Below are 25,034 nucleotides of genomic sequence, written 5' to 3' on the forward strand. Positions count from 1 at the left end.
GTGTTCCCATGGGAAAAAGGCTGGACAAGATCTTGTATTTCCTGGAAATCACAGAATCGGCGGGAAGCCTACTAAGCATTGAAGGGAGAGGTGTCAAAGAATCCTCAACACGGCTGACCAAAGCCTGGTCTAACCAACACAGAAGTGGGCCCCAGACCTGCTCCTGGCTGCTAGACCCATGCGAGCCTGGCAGAGACCCCATGTCGCCATGTTGGAGGACAGTCATGAAGGAAGTCTCCCAGGGGACAGACCAGGGACAGGGGAGGAGACTGGACCAGGGATATTTTCCCAAAGTGCAGAAGCAAAGACCTCCCGGCTGTTTTCTAAGCAGCGTTTTTTCACCAGTGTGTGATAAGGGCTATGGGCCAGGGCCAGCTACACTGCCTGTTTTCCAAATGTTAACTTTGAACATAATTTTCCTGCCCTTTCTACAACACTGAGTACTTCGAGTGTGTGGGTAGAGATGATTTTCTGTGGCCAGAAATCGTCAAACCCTGAGGCTCAACATCCAGACCTGAAGGGACAGAGACATTTTGCAAAGGCCTGGTGGGCTGCCTAGAGACAATGACTGCCCGGGCCTCCGAGTGCCTGCCTTGGAGAAGATATTTGAATTTCAGTGTAGCTATGAAAGGTGTGTCAGCCCATGTGGACACTGAAGACTACATATGTACACACTCCGTCAGACATGGCTTTGTGCCTCGCCAGTCACTGTGCTACCCCCAGGGGCAGGAATGATACCCAGCAGACAGTAGATGCTTAATAAAAATGAACTGCAGTGAGTGTGAGTATTGGGTGGACAAAGGGGTGGGCTGTGGAGTCTCCCCACCATCCCACCATTCAGCCCACCCTCACCCCATGCAGTCTGGGGATGGACACCTGGCACAGGATCTGAATAGTCAAGCCGGTCACAGTAGTCTTGCCCCTGTGTGAGCACTGCAGAAACCCAGGCCTCCGCAAATGGCAACCCCATTGAGTCCATAAGAATGGACTCAAAAATGGGCATATCATCCAATGTCTGCCAATGAAAAGTAAGGGCTATCTGCAGGGGACTTCTGAGAACGCTTCCTTCCCTCCGGAGCAGGCTGCAGGAGACAGTGCCTCTCCTGGCTCTGGATGCTGCTGGAGAGGTGAGGTACACGCCCGCCGCAGCTGTCTTCCTACCAGCCCACGTGTGGAGGAGGCAGAGCTGGGACAACTGCAGGGAAGGGAGCTGAGCTCCTGGATGGAGCCAAGCCTGAAGTCCACCTTCTCTTAGCTTTAAGTCAGTGTGGCTCAGATTTCCTGGTGACTTGCCACTGAAGCACCCCTTGTGAGCACAGGGAGAGAAGTTTCCAAGGGATGCCAAGGAGTTTGGGCCTCACCCCGAGGGCGCTGGGGGTTTAAGCAAGGTGATGCCTTGCTCAAGCTGGGGGTTCTTTTGACAAATCCCTTTGTTATGTAGAAAATGGCCAAGACTGGAGGCAAGCGATATGTGAGTGGGCTTTTGCGGTAAACAAGGCTACAGCTGGTGAGGCTGGGACCCTCTGGCCGGGCTCGCGCCTTCTTGGCCTCTGAGGTGCCCTCTTTCCTCAGAAAGTGCAGCGGGGTGGGAGGGGAGGGGATTGTGTATCCCAGGGTTGGTGTCACCTCAGAATATCCCCCAGGAGGAAGGAGGGGCACGACCAGGACCCACAGCTCAAGACCCACTGGAAGCAGAGAGCAGGTGAGGGGCTACAGAGAAGGGGCTGCGAAAGTTAAAGGAAACAGAAGCGTCCCCACATCTCCCAGCACCATTGCACAGCACGTGCTGCCCGCTCTGAGTGCATCCCCCACTCTGAACTAAGCCCCCACCGTGCGGCCAGTGGCTGGGCTGTGGAGCCCTCACCTGCCGGCCTTGCCCTGGCTCTGCTCAGGGAACGTCCCTGGAAACCTCTCAGTGCTTACTGCCCGCACTGGGAGGGCGGAGAGCAGGCAAAGCCTTGTGATCCACCATGCTGAGGAGAGGCTGGGGGCTAACAGGGAGGGACTCAGTCAAGGTGGCAGCAGGGACACCTGCTCCAGCTCCTCTCCGGTGCCCTGAGGCATTTGGGAGCCGGCCAGGCCTTCCCTCCCTCCACACAACGGGGTGGTGGAAAGCTTTAGCGGGGAGCTTAGAAAATGCTTGGTGTTTTTGTCAGGTGTGGAAATCACATTGTGGTTATTTTATTTTTGGAGCCGCATGATGAAGTCTTTAGGGGAAACGTGTCTGCGTGTCTGACATGTTTAAAAGGTTTAACAAAATGCGAAATACTAAGAACGTGTATCTAGTGGTTATTTTGATGATAGAATTCATTTTATTTTTCTGTGTGTTAGAAAAAAATTACAGTAATGACACTTTTAAAAAGAATATTTTTAAAAAAAGAAGAAAATACCAGGGCCAACAGTTCTCAAAGGGTATCCTTCAACACACTGGTTCTGGGAGATGTGGAGGGACGTTCTGTGACCACAGGAAAGAGCCCCCTCTCCCTTTCTAGGGGGACGAACAGGCCAGAGGATGAGAGGAGCAGCCTGCAAAGAGCACGCATCGCAGGCTAGATCCCGGGGCTCCAGGTTCCGGGCCACCGTGGGGCCGCCCCAGGAGGGAAGGCAGAAGGCAGAGAGCTACATGGGTGTAGCTCCGTGGACACAGGCCCACAGACACAACCCCAGGTCTGCAGCTGGCCTGAGGGTCTTCTCTTACTGGGCCGGGCGGGGGCCTACGATCAAGGGCAGAGCTCTGCGGAGGTGCATCCCAGCTGGACGGGGCTTTCTGACCAAGGAGTCTGAGCTTCCTCACGAAGGATGCCATTAGGGGCTCCATTATTCAATGTGAGCATTTAGAGAGGACGCATCTCTGTGCTGGCAGCCACTGGGCTAGACACAGGGCATGGAGGTGAGACACGGACCCCATCATCAACGGACAAGACAGCCACATGCAGAATTGGAGGAAGAGAAGTTCTGGGCGTGGCCACCCCAGGGCACAGCACCGTGCAGAGAGTGGTCCATCCCACCAGCGTTTGTTATGTGCCAGCTATGTGCCAGGCACTGCTCCGGCTACCAGAAGGTACACCTGTGACCCAAACACAAACCTGTCACCCTGGGACTCACACCACAGCTTGGGTCAATGTCCCACAAGGGGCAGCCCCAAGGTGTCATGAGGCACAACAGGGAGGCACATGTCCCATTGGGGTGCACACCCTGGCCCAGCCACTGTGCCTCGGGTCCGTGGAGAGCCTGGCCCAGCCACTGTGCCGCGGGTCCGTGGAGAGCCTGGCCCAGCCACTGTGCCGCGGGTCCGTGGAGAGCCTGGACAAGCCACTTAGGCGCTCAAGCCTCAGGTTTCTGGGCAATGTGCACAAGCTGGACACAGAGTCGGTTACTGAGAGAGGCCAGCTCTCAGCCCGTCCCTCTGCCGCCTCTGCCTGTGCTCTGAGCAGCCAGCTCTTGAGGATGTCTGGGGCCTCCTCTCCCCCATGTTCTATGCCCATCTGGTCCCAGAACCAGAATGTGGCTGGTGCTTCCAGGGACGGGAAGTGGAGTGGTCTATGGCCCCTGCCTTGCTGGCTGTCAAGCAGGTTTTTGGGGAAGGTGATCAGCTACAAAGGGAGGCGGCATGCAGTAGTTCTCCTCCTTTCACTCAGAGGGCAAGAAAGAATCCGTTCACACACACACACACACACACACACGCACATGTACACACACACACGTGCACTAAGGTCTTGCGCGTGTATGGTGTGCTCCCAGCTTCATGAAAAGCAGAGGATCCCTCAGTCTGGCTGTGAACTTCAGGCCTTTAAAAGGCCAAGACATTTCCACAAAGGTTTGACATGAATAGGAGACTATGTGCAAAGCACTTGGGGCTGGCACACCCCGGCTCTGTTCTGATGCCTGCCACAGCACGCACAGGTGCCAGGAAGCTGTTCCTGGGGCCGTCTTTTGTCTCATTCCTCAATCCTCACCTCTGACTTGGTTGGGCCTACACGTGTGGGCAGTCATGGGTGGGGGTTGATGGAGTAGGAACAGAGCAGGAAAGTGAGTATACAGACAGGATCAGTAGCCTGGTTGCCGCATGTGACTCCCGATGGCCACGTAACCTCCTGAGATGCTTTCCTCGTGTGGAGTGAGGTGGGTTGGCCATAGGATCTCCACAGCCCAGATCCTGTACCACAAAGCAAGGCCCCTCCCTAGGCCGTGTGGGGACAGTGTCACCTCTGAGGAGGGGAGTGCGGGGGCAGCGTTCTCACAGGTGGGGGACTGGGAGAAGGGCGACAGGGACAACAGGAAACACCTGTGCACAGCAGGGAGCATTCCGTGCGAGGGAGGGCTGAGGGTGGCAGCACGGGAGATGACGCTGGAGAGGTCTTTGGAGCTGTGGAGGGCCTTTCCGGCAGGCTCAGCAGCCTGCGCCCAGCCATGTGGCCAGAGAGACTGAAGCGAAGGAGAGGGAGGAATCTGGCTTGCACCTCCCACCCACTCAGGAGCAAGGTGTGGGTGCAAGCTGCCGATGCTCCCTACGGCTCCAGTCTACCTGGAACCTGGCTGCCCAACAGTCTCCACGGGGCCTCCCCTGGGCCTGCTGCTCCAAGGCCAGATCAGACCCATTCTGCTGAATCCAGCAATGGGACTACAACAAACAAAGCCCCTGGCTTCTAGTGACAACTTCATTAACAGGCGCACCAGCAGAAGCCCGGCCTGGATATGTTAATATTTGCACCTCTCCCAGGTCTGGGCTGCTACTATTGCAAGCACAGGCCCCGTCTTCCCAGCCCAGCCCTTGACAGCAGGCATGATATTTTGTATTTGGGGAGATTTGTGGCTGCCAGCAGGTACACCAGCAGGACTGGTCTTTCCTTCACCTGCGATCTAGCTTTGTGCCAGGGAAGTGACCTGGAGGCTAAGCTGGAGTGAAGGGTCGGCAGTGTTGGACTCCATCCTCACTCCTTGGGGACGGACACTGGCCTGCAGGGCCACAGGCACTGGGCCCTCTTGGCAAGCGGAGAGGGAGGCGGCGGGCTGCGCAGTCCCTTGGGCCCAAGCTGGAGTCCCTCTCTGACCTGCATCTACCTCTCTTTAGCCGTGTGACCGCAGGCAATTTCCCGCGACTCACAGGACCTCACAGGTGTCACCTGAAGCCGGAGCAATCAACGTTTCTGGCCAGTTGTTGGGAGTGTGGAATAAAATCATGATTACGGCGGCCCTGGCACCGAGCCCGGCTGGCTGTTAGCGATAGCCTCAAAAACGAAAATGACTAAGCACAGAGCCTCCCAATCCTTGTTTTGTTTTTTTCCTTTTGGAAACTGACATCCTCTCTGTAGCTACATTTTGGGCTGCTCCAAGTGAGGAAAGCATTTCGGGGGAACTTCCACCTCCGATTGAGGGATGGGTGAAATCCCCTTTCAAGTCGGCTGGGAATACGCTCTGGAAGAGCACAGAGCTGTCTCCGCACAGGCAGACAGGTGGGAGGCCCCTGGAAATGCCCTGGCCCTCTTCTTCCTGGGAGATGACAGGAGGCTGGGAGACATTCAATTATCCTCCCTTGGGGGAAAGAGGGCTGGGCCTGGGGCTGTGGGAGGAACAGGCAGCCCTTCACAGGACGAGGGGAGACTGGGGCCGCTGCCTCTCAAGCATTCCCCACACTGACCCATCCTCCTGCCGGTATCTCCCCATTAGGTCAATGAACCCCCTTCCTGTAACCCTGGGGCAATTGCTAGTGTCTTACCTGCCGCCCACCAGGTTTCATCAGGGAATGTGTGAGAAGTAGTTCTAGGTCTTGCCATTTTCACAGATATTTTTTCCAGTTTCCCTCGTTTTATGGGGTCCCTCCAGACCCCAGGTGGGGGGGGCTCTAGGCTCCAGACCCTCCTACGATTGCCAGGATGGATCCTGAATTCCATGTGGCCCAAGCATCTGGCTCAAGGAAATGGGTTTGCCTTCTTTTTCTTTCCTTAAAAAAATACCGCAACCGAAACCAAAGCATAGTTGATGGAGTGAAGCCTTCCAAAGAGATCAGATGATGGCATCCTTCGCCTTATTCGGAAGCTCAGGTCAGACCTTAAGCGGGGCCTGTCAGGCGCTGAGTTCTGATGGCAGCAGGGAGAGGGACACGATCCGCCTCCAGATAAATGTCAGCTGGAGGCTCTGGGCTCAGCTACCAGCTCTGCCATTAATAAGCAGCAAGGCCATCAGCCTTTTGCTTCTGCCCTCTGGGCCTCAGTCTCCCCATCTGTAAAACTGCAGGTTACTAGCTCACTGCATGGAATTATTTTGAGGCTAAAATGAGATTGTTTGTGAAAGGGTCTACCACATGCCCTTTCTTTAAAAGTCAGGAATTTATTTGTTTTTACATACACACACACACACACACACACACACACAGTCTTGCACTCACACTTCTCTATTTTTGAAATGGCGTGCACGGAGTGCTCCCAATTTTATGAGAATCAGAATGGGGTGGGCCCCTCAAAAGGCTGTGGCACGCAGGCCTCACTCAGCCGTACACACTCAGAGCCACGATGTCCCCGTCTGTCCAGCAAGGGCTTGCACCCGATGATGCCCTGCTTTTCTCTTAACTTGCTCATTCTGCAACTCCAAGAAACACATCTGCCTCTCACTTGATAGTCATTATTAGCAGGTTACAAGAAGCTTGTGAGATTCACCCAAACCGGGGAAGAGCATGTGAGGCAACTGCCCCAGGACAGAGAGATTTTACAAGACTGTGGCTGGGAGGTCAAGAAAGGAGGAAGAGAAGCCAGCAGCCTCTAAGCACAAGCCAGGACTGCAGAGAGCTGGCTGCAGGGAACCTGAAATCGGGGGTCTCCATGGGAAACAAAGCAGGGAGCTGTGAGCCCTGGGATGCAGTGAGAAAGGAAGATCTTTTTACTACGATTCCTGCACCTGCCCTGTGGTTTAAGAGCGGGCCTCACTCCCTCTAAAGCGGGTTCCACACTCCTGTGTCTTGGCACCCACGCTGTTCCTGGTACGTGGGACATTCTTTCTACTCCCTCTTCCGGGGGAGCTCCTACTCATTCTTCAAGGCCTAACTTAGACGTCATTTTCTACAGGGGACGGAAAATAAATAGTCCACACTTGCTTTGTGGACACCAAAATTTCAATTTTATGTACTTTTCACGTGTCACAAAATGTTATTCTTCCTTCAATTTTTTTCAGCCATGTAAATACATAGAAACCATTCTTAGTTCATGGGCTGTAGCAAAACAGGTAGCAGATCAGATTGGCCCACAGCCAGAGTTTGCCAACAGCCCCGCTGCCCTCTTGCTGTTCAAAGTGGGGTCCATGCCCAGTAGCCTCAGCCTCATCTGAGAGCTTGTTGGAAATGCAGATTCCAGGGACCCACCCAGAGCTACAGATTCAAAGACTACATTTTAACAAGGTATCTGGATGGCTCAGGTGCACGTTAAACTTTAAAAACTATGATCACACCACTGCACTCTAGCCTGGGTGACAGAGTGAGACCCTGTCTCAAAACAAAAGAGAAAAAAAATCCTGCCTGGGTGTCACCCCCAGAGATTCTAATTTAATAGGTATGGGATGCAGCCTAAACAGCTAAACAGAGCTTTTTCAAGCTCCCCAGGTGGTTCTAATGCACAGCAGAGTTCCAGAATCCATGCCCCAGAGAGATGCCCCAGGGAAAGAGGACTGCTCCTGCTCCTAGATCCTAAAGTCCCCAGGTCACTCCTGCGTGACACAGCATGTCACTGTAGAGAAATTATTTGTCACACTCTGAGCTCCTCTGAGATCAGGATCCTGTCTAATCCTAATTTATGAAGGCCTCAGACAAAACACCTACCGCCTCTGGGACTGGATCTCCTCCTCTTCCAATGCATGGCTTTGTAGCCGTAAATCTGCTCTTCACTGAGCGCCTCCCTCCCCTGGTGCCCCAGGTGAGTGCAAAGAAGGTGGCCTCCAGAGCCAGGGTCACCCTGGCCTCTCCCGCCCTCCCTCAGCTTTCCCTGCTTCAGTGAAGCCCTCGGGCCAGCACAGGCTCTGGGGAAAAGGGGTCAAAAAGAGGCAACCCACACATCCAGCAAACCCACTGAGCCCCGGGGTGCACAGACTACACCCTCCACAACCCTCCTCCCCTCTTTCCCAGCTGGAGGGCGTGCAGCCCCTCTCCTCCCTGCACTGGGTCCCCGCTGCCCCAGCCCCTGCCTCCTGACTCCTCTGCCTTTTGGCCCTGACCCAGCATTTTCCTGGAGAAACCTGTGAGGGAGGGGTGCACAGCACTGACTCAAAGCCACACAAGAGTCTTGCCTGGGAGAGCCTCTGTTTGGGAGAGGACTGGGGGACACAGGACAGCCCCTTTCAGGCTGGGGCTGACACTCCTGCCCCCACCTAGCCATGCACCCCCTGGCCAGGCCCCTCTCTACCTGGGGCACTCCCATCGCCCACAGCTCTGCAGCTGAGCCCTGCACTCCACAGACCCTCTCTCTCTCCCAAGACCTCCCACTCCAAGCCCCCTACAACATGGCAGCCTCCCATCCTCTAGAGTCCACACCACAGAGCATCCACAGCCTAAGGCTTCCGAATCCTGGAAGGTCGGATCTAGACAGGGCCTCAAGAAGTCTTATTATACATACAGGGAAACCTACGCCTAGAGGAGGGGAAAGATGGACCCGAGATGGTGGCAGACTGGGGACCACCACCTCCCTCTCCCCCATGTAGTCCCACCCGCTTCCCCCACTGCAGGGCTCCTCCCACTGTACCAGCTGCCTTAGCAGGAGAAGGAAGGACAGAGCTCTGGGGTTCAGGGAAGATGGAAACCCAGAGGAAGGGGCCTGCTGGGGCCAACTCTTAGCGTTTGACTAAGGACAGTGTGACAATGCCCTGCCCCCAACCTCCCCGGACCTACAAGCCCAGCCCAGATCAGTGGAGGTCAGAGTGGGCAACTGTGTAACCCACCTGTCTCCCAGCACAGAGTAACAGAGCTACTATTTATTGAGCACTTACTAAGTGCCAGGTGCCATGCTAAAAGCCACGATTCTCTGCAGTACTTATTGAATATTACATCCCCATCTAGCAGATGATCAGAAAGAGGGTCAGAGAGGTGAATCAGCAGGCCTACAGTCACATCGCAAAACTGGTAAGAGAGTGGAGGAGGAGAAGCCTTAGAGAAAAATGTTTAAGTTCAAAGGCATCTCAGAGTTCCTCCTCACTGCCTGGGCTTCAAACCCAGATCTGTCTCTGTTCCCTCGGGGCTCTCAGACGAGATGTAGTGAGACACCAGGACACGGGTCAGGGGGTCCACACTCACGCTTATCCACCCAGCAGCTATCTCAAAGGTATCAGGGCTAGAGAGATGGGCTGGAGGACAGGCACCCCACACCAAGGAACACCAGCTCCTCTCCTGGCCCAAAGAACCTCTCATCATGAGCCCAGCAGATGCCTCTGTCCCACGACCACCTGGTGTCAGAGAGGACACGTGGGCTTGGGATCATCAGACCTGGGACTTCCCTTCTCTGTGTGACCTGGGGCCTCAGTTTCCTCATCTGTAAAATGGAGATACCTAGCTAGTAGGGTCAATGAAAGGAATAGACAGAGGTTGTGAAAAGGGCCCCGTGTCAGTGATAACTAGATGCCGCAGGCTGCTGGGCTTGCACTGTGAGCTCTCCCCCATCCTGGGCCCGCGCGGGGAGCAAGTTTTACCGCAGAAGGAAGCAGCAGGGAAGCGCGGCCTGCACAGAGCCTCCTGGAATGTGGCAAGTCTCCTTGGCACCCAACCTGACTGTGAGCCCTTCTTTAATTAGTTCTCAACTAAAAATAGCTCCCCCACCACCCGGGCCGCACACCTACCTCCTGGCCTGGCACTGGGGTGTGCCTGAGCTACTCTTGGGGGTGACAGCCAGCCTGTGACAGAACCTACAACACGGAGGGTGCACAGAGCAGGAGGCTTTATTGAGGGAGATACAGAAGCGGGCGTGGGCTCCCGCGCCAACCAGGCCGCGGCCTCCACTCGCCCCACACGGCCCTGCGGCTCCTGCACACCCCTCCCTCCCCGGCTCCTGGACAGCAGGCAACACAAGAGGAGTCTTACCCAGCCTTGGCAGAGGTGCCGGGAGGGCCTTCAGAGTCTGTCCAGGGGAGGGTTGGGGGGACACAGGACAGCCCTTCTGTGCTATCGATGACATGCCTGCCACACCTATCGGTCTGTCCACCGCCTGGTCCATCTCTGCCTGGGGGGCCCTCCTGTCACTTGCAACTCTGGAGCCGGGTCCTGTGGTGCTTCTCCTCGGTCAGGAGGGGGATGAAGGTGTCGCTGTGGGAGAGCTTCAGCCGGCTGCTGCAGCTCGGCGCCTCCTTCCCTGCAGGCTCCGGAGGGAGGTTGTCCAGGTCACTGCGGGAGCCCCCGGTCTTGCCCTCGCCCCCGCTGCTGGAGTTGAGTTCCATCAGCTCCAGCTCGTGCTTGGCCGCCGTCTCCAGGACGCGCTGCTTGTTGTAGTACCTGACGAAGTTGTTGATGATGGGGTGGATGGGCAGGGCGATGGCGATGACGCCGCACAAGAAGCTGATGGCTGCGTTGAGCTTGCCCAGCGTGGTCTTGGGGTAGATGTCGCCGTAGCCGACGGTGGTCATGGTGATGATGGCCCACCAGAAGGACTGGGGGATGCTCTTAAACAGGGTCTCTGGGTGGCTCTGCTCCATGGTGTAGCCCAGGGCAGAGAAGACGAAGATGCCCACTGCCAGGTACATGAGCAGCAGCCCCAGTTCCTTGAAGCTGCGCTTGAGGGCATAGGTGAGGGTCTGCAGGCCCGAGGAGTGGCGGGCCAGCTTGAAGATGCGCGCGATGCGCATGATCCGCAGCGCCTGCACGGCCTGCTGCACGTTGGTCAGTTCCATCATGCGGGCACCCAGGTGCGTGAGCGTGAGGCTCACATAGAAGGGGAGGATGGCCAGCACGTCCACGATATTCATGAAGGACAGCGCGAAGTGCAGCTTATTGGGCGACGAGAAGAGGCGCAGCAGGTACTCCAGGGTGAACCAGCCGATGCATGCCGTCTCCACGTTCTCCAGCGTTGGGTGCTCCACGCGGTTGCCCTCGGCGTCCAGCACCTGCAGCTCGGGGATGGTGCCCATACACATGACCACAGACGAGACGAGGATGAGCAGGAAGGAGAGCACGGCCACCACTCTCGCCGGGCACGACGACTCAGGCTTCTCCAGGAACTTCCAGACGCACTTCTGGCAGCGGCGCCAGCGGCCCTCGGCCGCGTCCACGCCCAGGTCGTCCAAGATGAGCTGCACGCGGCGCGCGATCTCCTCCAGTTCCTCGCGCTTCTCGCTCAGGTGGCTCTTGCAACAGTCGTCCAGGAACTTGAGATCCACCTTCCAGAAGTCCATCTCGTTCTTGAAGCAGATGGGGCAGATGCCCTTCTTCATGTGGACCTCCCCGAAATAGTACACCTCGATGACACACTTGAAGGCGTCCGGGTCCCTGTCAAAGTAGAACTCGCGCTTGCCGGGGTCGTAGTCGTCGCACAGAGAGAAGATGGTGTCGTAGCCCCCCGCCAAGCAGTTGATGAGCTCCGCCAGCCTGGTCTCCGGGTACTGGCTGAGGAGGTCCCCGTACAGTACCTGCCGCACGCCCCCCACGTTGACGACTATCTCGATGTCGTCGCTGGCCGCGGAGCTCTGGCTGCCGGGCTCCGGGAGGCTGCGCTCCCCGGACCCGTCCATCCTACCCGCGCGCCCCCTCGCAGCCTCGGCCCCGCGCCCCCTGCAGCCGCCGCCGCCGCTGCCGCTGGGGGTCCGGCGGGTGCCACCCGTGCGCTGATCTCGGGGAGAGCCCGGCCGGCGCCCGCCTGCGGGGAAGGGCGGTCACAGCGGGCAGCAGCCGGCGGGGGCGCGCCGCGGGGGAGGCATGCACCCGGCGGCGGGGCTCGGGGCTGGCATCCGGGCGCCGGGGCGCGCCCGCGGGGGCTTTGGCGGCCGCCGGCCTTGCCCGGGGCACTCACCCCGGCTGGCGGGCGGCGCTCTCCGCCTCTTCAGCTCGGCCTCCTGCAGGAGTGGGGTCTCCTCGTGGGCGGCTGGCACCGTCCTACGCCCCGGGGCGCGCAGGTAGTGGCCGCAGGTCCCAGAGCTGACGGACTCACGCCGTCCGCGAGGTGCTCGAGGTGTGCAGAGAGCGAACTTGGGCTGGCTTTGCCCGAGCCGTTTCTAAACACAATAGGAATTCCAGCCTGACGTCAGGAGCTTTTCAAACTGTACCCTCTTCTGGTGAAATTCTGCAAGGCACGCGCGGCAGCTGCAGGGGACGGATTAACCCTTGGGCAGACGGGCACAGCTGCCGCGCCCGCCGTCGCCACCGCGCACCGCCCGCCCCTCCCCGGGCGCAGCGGGTCACCCAGGGGCTGCGACCTGGCTTGAAGCGGCAGGCGTTCTGTCTCACTGCTGTTCGCAGAGGATGGGTGGGGAGAGAATGCTGCCGCCTGTTGCTGGGCAGGAAAATGTGCTCCAGGAAGCCCCTTAGAAGGCGACTCCGATGTCCGGGTCCCTCCTCCGGCCTTAGGCCCGCACTGGTTTTTTCTGGTGGAGGAAAATCCTGCCTGATCCTTGAAGCGTTTCCTGTCATCCCCCAACAATGCCCTGCTGTGTTGGTGGCACTGTCTCACCTTTCCCGCAACGCTGTGCAAGGAGGACATCTAGTCTGGCCTCCTGTAGAAGGGAAGGGACTTGCCCAAGGTCACGCGGTGGAATGGGAGCAGAGCTCAGCTTGACGGCCTCCTGAGCTTTCTGGCTGTCCCAGCTGACTGACGCCTGCTGTTCAGCAGATTTCAATTCTGCCTTGAAGTCCCTGCTGTCTGGCACCTCCTATCCCTCTGCAGTCGCACACCAAGGCCACTAGCTTCCAGAGCCCTCGGGTCCAGTGACTCCTGCTTGCCCGTTCCTCACTCCTTGACCAAGGCCTGTCTCTTCTCACTGCACAGAGTCCCACACCCTCCTCTCTTCCAGCCTTTGCAGCCACAGCTGCCCTTCTGACCTCACTCACCTGAACCACTACAGCCGCTTCCTAACAGTGTCTCTCTCCTCTGGTTCACCACCATCATCACTATTGCAAATTACTGAGCACCATCTATGGCCTCGAGATTGTGTTAAAAATATTCTGGAGGGAAGGATGAATAAGCAGAGCAGAGGATTTTTAGGGCAGTGAAACGTACCATAATGGCGGGTATGTGTTGTTATACAATGGTCAAAATCCATAGAATGTTCACCACCAAAAGCGAATGCTCATGCAAACTTGGTGCTAGGCGATGATGACATGTCCATGTAGGGTGGTCCACCGTGACAAGTGTCCCACCCCGTGTGAGATGTTGATGGGCAGGGGAGAGCTGTGGAGACACGGGATGTGTGGGGATTCTCTGTACTTTCCTGTTGAATTTTGCTCTAAAATATAGTCTATTTAAAAATATATTCTGTAGGCTGGGTTTTTTAAAACTTAAGGACATGTCCGTTAATGGATTATGAAATCAATTTACTGGGTCACTGACAGTATTCTTTTTTCTTTAATGAGTTAGCATAAAACAGAATATATTAGAATACATCACACGGAGTATTATTTAGTGAAGCTTCTTTTTACAAATTTTACTTCACTTCCATTTAGCATCAGACAACGACATGCTACTACAGAGTAGGAAATCAAGGCTCAGAAAGGCTGAGTAATAATAAGAGTTGCCACTGACTCTCTGTGCGCATGGGAGTGCAGTCTCTGAGTGTTTCGCATGTTTCTCATTTAATCTCCCAGCAACCCCCTAAGGAAACAAGATGTCAGGTAACCTGCCCAGATCACTCTGTGGAGCTGGGGTTTAACCATCATCTGAGGCCTATTATTCCCCCCAGAACAGTGTGACACACCACCTCCTACACACACCTCAGCTTCCTCTTCCAACCCTTATGCATGCTACTCCCCTTCTCAGCTGTCCTAGTACCTGCAGGGTTAAGATCAAATTGCATCTTAGTCTGAGTTTAATGGGCTTCTAAATACCCATTCATTCACTCAGTTACTCAAATATTTATCGAGCTCCTATGGCACATGCGTGCAGAGGCACACAGACACACTCACACACATACACACACCACCCTAGGTGTGGGGACAGGGTTCATATTCTAGTAGATAATATATTTTTTGTAAATAGTAATTAACAGTTTGGGGTAATGAGCTTAACAAGAGAGGTATAGGTATTACACAAAGAGTAGTGCTTCCTGAATTTCTCCACAGGGGGCGCCGAGGGGCGGCCATCTGGTTGGAAGAGGGAGGGGCTGCTTTTGCCTAGAAGCACAGCCTTCACTCTCAGGTTTGCATCGGGTGTCTGGTGAAGCTCCCTCAGCAGATAGAGCCCCAACAGCTACTCCTTTGTATCCGCACGAAATACAAGGTGCTGTGGAACCCGGGAGTTTGCAGATACCTCGGCAGGCCCAGGAGAGGCTGGTGCATTCAAATCATATCCCTGGGATTTAGAGAGATCAATGCCATTGAAAGAATTCATCACTAACATGTCCTGAGAGAAGGGGACATGCCAGAGGAAGTTCCAGGTGTGGCCAGGCAGAAGCAGGAGTGAGGGGAAAACGAGGCCAGGCCCTCTATTGGGGTTTCCTGGGGGAAAAGCTAGGGCACAACAGAGGAAAGAGTCCCAGATTGGCTCCTTGGGATAATTCTGGTGGACTGGACTATACAGGTGGTCTCTAGTTGTCTAGTCCTTGGCCTGGGATGATTTAGGGCAGGGAAATATTGCCTTGGTGTGTGAGAGTTTGATGAGGCGGACGTTGGGGGTCTGGGCCTGAATTGGTGGGTTTGCGTGTGAAAGACGGACTGCAGCCTTTCACAATCTCTAAGGACGCCCCCACGGGGAGGGGCGGTCTCTCCCCAGTCTGTGAGGCCATACTGGCAGTCATCAGGAATGCAGAAAACAAGAAATCATAGTTAACACACCATTGACCCCAGGATGAGAGGATGGCACGCGGACAAATCTAGAATCTAGAAAGATGTGATGACAAGCTGGAGCCTCAGGCCCCCGGAAGAGCCAGTTCGTGAGCTGAGCCTGGAGGTCTGAGTGTCACTTGCCTGCTCAGCTAAAAGGACCACACGGTTTGGAGCTGAGGCTAGCAGGCCCAAGGCTGGTGGAATCAGCTGGAAACAGACCCCAGAGAGTCTCAGCGGCCCTGAAGGTGTCTGGACCACAAGTCAGCACTTCATACTTTAGGTCATGGCTCAGTAGCTGACTGTGAAATTAATGTATTGAGTATTAGAAAATATCAGAGAATATCAGACATGGAAAAATAAATACGGCTTGAATCAGGTAATAGCAGTCAGAGGCTGACTCTGGCTCCAAGTCCATTCAGCAAATCCCAGGCCCAGTGGTGAGAAAGTTGGTCTGGTGCAGAAGTGGGAGAGGAGGGGCAGCAGATGCAAAGCCCAGCAGAGAGAATGTCCACACACAACCCACAGCAGAGCAAGTGCCCACTGACAACAGGGGCGGGAGAAAGAAACAGCTGTAAATAGCAGGTCAACGCTGGAGGTGCGAGACCAGCCTGCAGCCGGAAGTCAGGGGAGGGAAGAGAAGAGGCAGAGACACAAATCCTGCTCTGTGAGGATCAGCCCTGTATCCTTAGATGCGGGAGCAGAAGGCTGGCATTCATGTGACCCTCAGTTTCCTGGGCTGTTAAATGGATGACGTGGACTTACATATTCACACGTTGTCATTTGTTGAATAGTGCAGTGAACAGAGAGGCTATGAGTGGAGGCCTGGCCAAGCTCTGACACTTACTGGTGGTATGAGGCTGTGGGTTCAATAATGTCCTCCCAAAAGACATGCTCAAGCCTTAACCCCAGCCCCTGTGAATGTGACCTGATTTGGAAATTGGGTCTTTGCAGATGTAAGTGAAGATGACGTCACCCTGGAGTAGGGTGGGCCCTAAATCCAATCGCTGGTGTCCTTGTAAGAAGAGACACAGACACACAGAGGGAACGCCACATGGCAACACAGGCAGGTTGGAGTGATGCTGCCACAAGCCATGGTACGGCAGGGACTGCGGCAGCCACCAGAAGCTGGGAGAGACGCATGGAGCCCTCTGTGTTCCCAAGAGAGAACCAAACCTGAGGACACCTGGATTTTGGACTGTGGTCCCCAGAACTGTGAGAGCATAAATTTCCGTTGTTTTAAACCACCCGTTTGTGGAATTTTGTTATGACAGTCTTAAGATACTAATACATGTGGCCTAGGCAAGCTGTGACTTTTTTTTTTTTTTTTTTTTTGAGATGGAGTCTCATTCTGTTGTCCAGGCTGGAGTGCAGTGGTATGACCTCAGCAACCCCTGCCTCCTGGGTTCAAGCGATTCACCTGCCTCAGCCTCCTGAGTAGCTGGGATTACAGGCATGCGCCACCACACCTGGCTAATTTTTGTATTTTTACTAGAGACGATGTTGCACCACGTTGGCCAAGATAGTCTCATCTCCTGACCTCGTGATCTGCCCCCCTCAGCTTCCAAAAGTGCTGGGATTACAGGCGTGAGCCACCTTGCTGGGCCGGCAAGTTGTAACTTCTTTAAGCCTCCAATTTTTCATCCGTGGAATAAGGAGACTGCCACAGTACACAGTGACGGGGCTACAGTGGGGACTCAGTGCTAGAACAAGTGGGGACTTGGCGCTGGAACAGGTGGGGAGCAAGTGCTGGGACAGATAGGAACCAGATGCTGGCACAGGTGAGGGCCAAGTGCTAGGAGAGGTGGGGGCCAAGTGCTGAGATAAGTGGGGATCAGGTGCTGGGATAGGTGGAGACCAGGTGGGGACCAGCTGCTAGGAGAGGTATGAGCCAAGTGCGAGGGCTACCCTGGAGAAGGGAGGCCCTGATTCAGCGTGGGACCTAGAGGAAAGCTCACAGAGAAGGGCCATGCACCCGTCTATTGAGCTGGCAGGAGTGGTTCTTACTGCATTCCAGGCTGTGTTCTGGGCGCTGAGAACAGAGCAGAGATGAGACGGACGAAGGTGCCATCTCTGCAGAGCTTGCGGATTTGAGGTTTGGAGACCACGAAGCAGTGCCTATTGTGAGAGGTGACTGGTAGGCCAGGGACTGAGGGGACATCTGGGAACCTCCAAGGGGACATCTGGGAGGCCTGGCTGTCCAGGGAGGCCCAGCCTGTCCAGTGGAGCTCCCAGAATGACTGAAGGGCTCCTCAGCCACACTATCCGGTACGGTAGCCACAGCCGCACGCGGCTGCTGAGCGTTTGGCCTGTGCCTAGTGCACCCGACTAGCTGAATTTTTATTTCAATTATATTTGATTTTTAACAACTTTATTGAGATGTACTTCACATTCCATACAATTGATACTCCAGTGGCTTTTAGTAGATTCAGAGCTGTGCAGCTATCAGCCCTGGTTCACCTTAGAACATTTCATTACCCCCAAAATGAATGCCACACCTTTTAGCCATGACCGCCAAACTCCCCCTGCCCTAGACACCCACTAGAATACTTTTTGTCTATGAATGTGCCTATTCTAGGAATATCATATAAATAAAATTCTATATGACTTTTTGTGACTGGCATCTTTCACCTACAACTTACAATTTTTGTTTGTTTGTTTGTTTGTTTGTTTGTTGTTTTTGAGACAGAGTCTGGCTCTGTGGCCCAGGCTGGAGTGCAGTGGCACAATCTTGGCTCACTGCAACCTCCGCCTCCTGGTTGAAGCGATTCTCCTGCCTCAGCCTCCCTAGTAGCTAGGATTACAGCTACCACACCCAGCTAATTTTTGTATTTTTAGTAGAGATGGGGTTTCATGATGTTGGCCAGGCTGGTCTCAAACTCCTGACCTCAGGTGATCCGCCCACCTCAGCCTCCCAAAGTCTTGGGCTTACAGGCATGAGCCACCATGCCTGGCCACTTAATGATGTTTTTAACGTTCATTGGTGCATGGCATGTGTCAGTACTTCATCCCTTTTTATGGCCGATCATATCCATTGCATGGATAAACCAAATTGTGGTGATAGTCCCCTGTGGTCCGTGGCTGCCATGTTGGGCAAGTGCGGTCTGGGGAAGCTGAGCCAGGTCAGGTGGGCCTGGGCAGTGAGGAGCAGGGCCAGGCCTCCCAGGCAGACAAGGCAGTAGCACAGACAGAGGCAGGAAAGACCGCACCAGGGTTCTAGGCCCCGCACTGCACTGGCCTCTGCATGCTCCACGCTAACTGTGCCCTCTACTGCAGTGCTGCCCCCACCCATCCCTGGGGTCATTCTTTCCACCCTTTCAAAGCTCAGTCCTCAGTGTCACCTCTTCCAGGAGGTCTCCGGGGACTGCACCCCTCCTCACCCCTCCTTTCCCCAAGGGATCAGGGCCCATTTCCTGTGTGCTCACAGAGCCCTCAGCTGTCCTATGGCACAGGGTCAGTTCATGCACCACTGGCTTGTCTGCCCCCAACTCCAGCCCCAGTACAATCTGGATTATTCCGCTCTGTGACAGTGCCCAGCATACAGCCTGGACATTCAGGTGCTAGGCAGGTGTGTGGAGGGAAGGAATGAGAAAACACTTCATTATGCCCAAACAGAACCCACGCATCTTCGAAACCACAGGACCTTCCTGGTCTGTGATGAGCCTTAATTTGCTCAGCTGTCCCACAGAGCTGGGCTTCAGCAGTGTCTGGGGCGTGGCCGTGAGAAAGACGTGGTCCCCTGGGCATGCCCCAGATCTGTGGTCAGACTGACGGGAGGTGAGAAGGACCTGGAACTGAGCATGGCTGGGCCGTGGCCGGAGAGACTGTTGGGGGTCATAGAATGGTCTTCCTTCCACGGCCAGGACACAAGCATTTTCCCTTCAGCCCTGCATGCTGCACACCCCACCTCCTCATCAAACCCTGGCAAGTCCACAGTCTGGTCTACTGACATGCCCAGGCCCAGAGTGCCCCCCACCTGGAATCCCACAAACCCCACTTGTCCTCCCAGCCCAGAGCGAACAGAGCCTGCAGATCAGGTTGGCTGACTCCTTGCCCAGTGCTCTCCCCAAGCCTGTACTTCTGCCTCTGTTATGGACTGAATGTTTTTGTACCACCCCCTCTAAATTCATACGTGGACACTCTAACCCCCAATGTGATGCTATGTGGAGATGGGGCCTTTAATGAGATAATGAAGGTTAAATGAAGCCATAAAGTGGGGGCCCAAATCCAATAAGATTAGCGGCTTTAGAAGAAGAAGATAGAGAGACCTTGCTCTCTGTCTTCACCACATGAGAGCACAGTGAGAAAGTGGCCATCTGCAAGACAAAGAGAGAAGCCTCAAAGAAATGAAACCTACCAGCACCTTGATCTTGGAGGATAAATGTCTGTTGTTGAAACCTGAGGTCTGTGGTGCTTTGTTACACAGCCCAAGCTGACTAGTACGTTCTCCTTCCCTCACACTTGCTAAGTGCTCCCCCTCTGCCTTCCTCTTCTCAAAGCTCTGGAGACAGGCCCTTTGTCCTCTGACCATATAGACCCTGTTTGGAAAGGTGAGGCTGGGATCCCACAGATTAGGAAACAAACCAACAAACAGAAATCAACATGCTGCCTTCTCACTGAAGGTCACTGTGGCATAGAAACTTGAGCCAGCAGCCTGGATCCATTTAGAACTTCCTGAAGGGTTAAACCAGCAAAAAAAAAAAAAAAAAAAGTCTGGACTTTTTGGCTAAAAATGGAAAGCTTCTTGCTGTGATGTATTCAGTCCGGCATAGACCTTCTATGAGAATTGTACATTTCATGATGCCATGGGGGAAGGGATGTAGAGCACAAAACCTTCTATTAGACACAGAAGCAGCAGCAATTTTACCTTGTGGGTATCTCATTTCAATAAAGAGGGGGGAAAAACAGTTTATTTAGGCATTATGGGAAGTAGTTGTTTGAGCTGCATTTTTTTATTAAAAATTTTTTTATTTGTTGAACAATACCATTTTGGGCTACAGAATGCTAGATTTTTATGGCACTAATTAAAACCGGTGCATGTGTATCTTAGTGATTTGTCTAGACGGCAAATGATGCAAGCTGCAATCTATTCCTTTTTATGGACTAATCAGTTCTGCTCAGTTAAAATTTCTTTGTGTTTTGCTGAATTTAATAATACCTTTCATTAAGATTCAGTTCTGTACTCCATTGAAAATTTACATTTCATTATTTGCTGTGCACCCATCAGCATCAGGGAGCTGCCCCGTCCCCACCCCCGCTCCCACTCCTCACCATCCCCCTCCCCTCCTCATCCCCCTTCCCCACCTCAACCAAGAAGAAATGATTGACAGAAAGGCTCAGCTGGTCTCTCCTGTCTGAATACCCTGGACCCTGGAAGTCAAGTGCAGGAGGCAGCTGGGTGGGAGGCGCTGCTGGATGGAGGTGGGTAGAGAAGGATGTCAAACTGAATCATCAGGAAGCTTCATTTTTTTCACCCCATCTTCTAAGCATTTTTTTTTTCTTTTCTATGCCTCAATTTTTTCATCAGCAAAATGGAACTAGTGACTCTTTCCTTCCTGGCTATGAGACCTTATAGGAACAAATACATTATTGAGTGTGAACAGCTTTGTAATCGACAAGCTGCTGAACCTACCAAGGCCAAGAAGAGCAGGGGGAGGAGGGCGGGAGGGGTGACTTCCTGGTTCCCATTCCCGAGGTGGGCACGTTTCCTGGAGTCTGCTCACCTCTGCCTCCCTGGCTTCCGGGCCTCTGTTCAGCCATGACTCATCCTGCCTGCAGGCAGGTGGGAGGACCAGGACAGGGTCGCCACACAACCCACGTGTGTAGAAAGATGTTGGAGGCTTTGGGTGTATTCAGCTGCCCCAGAGGCTGCCGGTAGGACCCCTCTTGGCCTGAGATCTGGGAAGAGAGAAAAGCCGTTAGAAAATAAGACCAAGGAGGATGAATGTTCCTGCCTCTGGCTTGCCAGGTTGGAGTAGGGGGGATGGGGGTGCTGTTGGCTTTTGTTCTTGCTTTTAAAGCACACTGTGAGAGTAAACAAAATGGTTGAAGAAAATTCTTCAAAAACAAATCCGTTCCCATTTTCCTTTACTTTAATTGCAAAATTGTTATCTATTTATTGTTAAAAAAAAATTTAATGTGAAAGGAAGCCTTTTATTTACATCCCTGACTTCCCTCTTGCCCAAAGGTCAGAACGATACACGATCTGTCAGTTTTCTGTCACTGGGTACAAATTACCTCAAACACAGCAGCTTAAAGCAACACACCTTTCCCAGCGCACAGGTGCCATGGGGCAGGAGTCCGGGCACAGCTTAACGGGTCCTCTGCTCAGGACCTCACAAGGCACAATCAAGGTGCTGCCCAGAGCTGCATCTTCATCTGAGGTTCAGGGTTCTCTCCTGTGCTCATGCAGCAGAATCCATTTCCTTGCAGCTGTGGAACTTACCCAGGCTTCTTTCTTCATTAAGGCCAGCAGTAGATTCTCATCAGAGAAGGTCTAAGTCATCTGTTCAGAGGCTTACCTGTTAGGCCACGCCCCCCACCAGGAGATTCTCCCATTTAATTAACTCAAAGTCAAACTGATTAGGGATCTTAATCACATCATCAAAATCCCTTTACGTGTGCCACATAACCTAGCCACCTGACTGAGCTCTGTCATTGTCACAGTCCTGCCCACACTCAAGAGGTGGAAATTGTACAGAGGGTGGACACCAGGGGGCGGGAATCACGAAGCCATTGGATAATTTTGTCTACTACACACTTCTGATGTGCATATTTCCAGGCCTCTTTCACAGATAGATAGACAGATAGATCAAAGGGAAGGAAGAAAGATTCTTCTATTTGGCTTTCTTCCTATTTAGTAACACCTCGCAGACATTCCGCCATTTTAGTAGTCATAGAACTTATGTATCTACTCTCCTATGGTTGGATATTGTTTATTTATAATTTTCTACTATTAAAATAATGCCATAATAAATATCATATACAGTCTGTATCCTTGAAAACTTATACTTCTATAGGATTGATTCCTACTGGTGCAATGGCTAAGCTAAAGGGTACAGACATTTTAAGTTTTGATAAATATTATTAAAATAGCTTTCAAAGAGGCACCCTCAAGGAAAGTACCTATTTCCCCAAACTCTTACCATTTCTGAATGTAATCAATCTTTTAAAATTTTTGACAGCCAGAAGAGTGGAGATGGTACCTTGTTTTAATTGAATTTCTTTGATTATCAATGAAGTGCAATTCAATGATTTTAGAAGCGCTGTTTTTATTCTATTTGTTTGTTATCACCTTTATGTCTCATTAAAGCATGACGCTTCGGAACTCTACTAGACAATATATTCAGTCATTAACTTTAATTGCTTTGGTAGAGATTTCGCTCGTTAAAAGCAGACTCTTAAATACTCCTTCTCATTCCACAGACATTAACTGAGTGACTGTTTTATGCTGGACTCTGGGTCAGATATGGGAAATATAGAAATGAAAATGCTATCACTCTTGTCTACAAAAATTATTCACATTACAGCAACATCTATTTCAAGATGTTAAGTTTATGTGCAAACACTGGCAATTCTCAAATTCATTGAAAGACACAAACTACCAAAGCTCATTCAAGAAAAATATAGATCACATGAAAAGCCCTATATCTATTAAAAAATTGAAATTATCGTTAGAAAACTTCCCACAAAAAAAAAAAAAAAAAAAACTGCAGGTACAGATGGATTCACTGAGGAATTCCACCAAACATTTAAGAGATAAATAATACAAAGTCTACACAAACTCTTCCAAAAAACAAAAGAGGCAAAAAGTTCTCCAAATCAATTTATGGGGCAGCAATATCCTGATTCCAAAACCAGATGAAGACACTGCAAGATAACTATATTTCTCATAAAGACCAAGACAGATATCTCTCTTACACATGGATTCAAACGCCTAAACAGAATTTTAGCAGATGATCAAAACTTACTACAATATTGCAGTAATAAGGACTATAATCAAATATATACATCATAAAGACAGGCATATAGATCAATAGAACAAAACTTCACCTTTATGGTCAACTGATTTTCAAAGAGGGTGACAAAACAATTCAATGGAGAAAGAACAGTCTTTTTAACCAGTGGGGCTGGGAAATCATTCATGCAAAAGAATAAAATTGGATCTTTACCTCACACCATACACAAAATTAACTCAAAACAGATCAGAGACCTGAATGTAAGAGGTAAAACTGTAAAACTCTTAAAAGGAAACATAGGCAATATCTTAGTGGCTTTAGATTAAGCAGTGTCAGCTTCTGAGATGACACTAAAAGCACAAATGACCAAAGAAAAAATAGATACTTTTAGAACAGTTGTGTGTCAAAGGACACTATCAAAAAAGTGACAAAAAGACCCAGAGAATTGGAGTACATGTATGCAAACCATGTATCTGATAAGCTACTAGTATCCAAAATATATGTTAGCCCCTTAGAATTCACCAACAAAAAGACAAATAACCCAATTTAAAAATGCTCAAAGGATGTGAATAAAAATTTCTCCAAAGAGACTATGCAAATAGCCAACAAGCACATAACAAATGCTGTCTCTTGGTGCCCCCAGCTCCATATCTGTTCCTGGCCAGAGATTAGAAATGGAGGCGCTGGGGGAGGGGGACCTTATGGGGTCAAATGAGGAGAGAAGGGGAATGGTGTGGGAAGTGGCATGGGCTGAAAGTGAACTGGGAGATGGATGGAGAGAGAGCAGGAAGGTGGAATGGCAGTAGAGAGGGAAAATTCTGGAACATCTTCCAATGTTTGAAAGAAAATGTCATGCCAGGCAGAACTTGATAATTACTGTCATTTGTGGGATATTTCAGTACAAGAGAACCAAATAATTATGATGTCATAGGCCTCAGTGCCTTCCTCCAAATCAGCATCCAGTCATCAGATGCACATGGCTTAGGCGTCCTCGAGAGCCTCCTATGCCTTAGTCATAGCACCGGCTGTGAGACAGAGCTCTTTGGGAGAATAAAAGTTTCTTCTTCCTGTGGTTATGACAATCAAATAGGATTTCATAAGTGTACAGATGGATCCTTGGAGCTACTCAGTTTCCAGGGAGTCTGAATTGTTGAGGTCAACCTTCCACCCAAAGTAGAAATCTCTGCCATTGTATCCCTCTAAGCAGGTACTCAGCTTCAGCCCGGATTCCTCCAGTGATGGGGAGCTCCTAACATCCAGGGAACAGGGTACAACATGCAAACTCTTGGAAGGAAAAAGGATCCCTTTCCATTTCCTGATGGTGAAGTAACTTTACACTTTAAGATGGTGCAGGCAATGTCCATCTAGGCAGAGAGGATCTCTAGTCAGCAAACTCAGCTTTGAGTCCCACCTCTGTAGTATACGAGCTGTACAACCTTGGACCAGTAATTTTTCCCCTCAGTCTCAGTTGCCTCCTATAAAATGGAGATGATACTCAGTAGGCCTATATCAGATGGTTACATTTAGTAATAAAGAAATTGCATGGGGAAGTATGATGTGAAGAATTGCTATCGTTGCACATATTTTTCATAATATTGGGATTGAAAGGAACCTAGGAAATCAGATACACATTTCTTCACTTCCCAGCACCAATAGATACATAAGCATTAATGTCCCAGTCTATAAAAATATGCTAACAGTGAGATGGAAAAGGAAGTAGAAAGAAGTTAGGTGTTGGGAAGATGCTTCTGTCCCTATTATGTTCTTTTGGCTTCACACATGCACTAACGTAGCATTGCTCACTGCGTCTGCCTCTCCTACGTTCATTCCACCCGCCCCACCCAGCATGTAATAGTTATGGAGTCTGGATAGGATTGACCCCCATCTCCAACTTCAGAGGGAGTCCTATCAGTCTAAGCCATTCTCATCATCCTCTTGACATATACATCTCTGTATTAGTCCGTTTTCACGCTGCTAATAAAGACATACCTGAGACTGGGCAATTTACAAAAGAAAGTGGTTTATTGGACTTATAGTTCCACATGGCTGGGGAGGCCTCACAATCATGGTGGAAGACAAAGAGGAGCAACTCACATCTTACATGGATGGCAGCCGACAAAGGGAGAGCGTGTGTGCAGGGGAACTCTCCT

The 25,034-nt window shown here is 52.1% G+C and overlaps 1 protein-coding gene across 1 annotated transcript; it reads right to left on the reverse strand.

The window, feature by feature from the left end:
- Nucleotides 1-9,889: 9,889 nt before the first annotated feature.
- KCNF1 (potassium voltage-gated channel modifier subfamily F member 1) lies at nucleotides 9,890-11,744 on the reverse strand. The gene is given in 1 exon segment (NM_001257579.1): nucleotides 9,890-11,744. A coding segment is annotated over 1 exon segment (1,485 nt). The 5' UTR covers nucleotides 11,689-11,744; the 3' UTR covers nucleotides 9,890-10,203.
- Between the last annotated feature and the right edge of the window lie 13,290 nt (nucleotides 11,745-25,034).

This window comes from Macaca mulatta, chromosome 13, assembly GCF_049350105.2.
Source record: "Macaca mulatta isolate MMU2019108-1 chromosome 13, T2T-MMU8v2.0, whole genome shotgun sequence".
Taxonomy (NCBI): Eukaryota; Metazoa; Chordata; class Mammalia; order Primates; family Cercopithecidae; genus Macaca; species Macaca mulatta.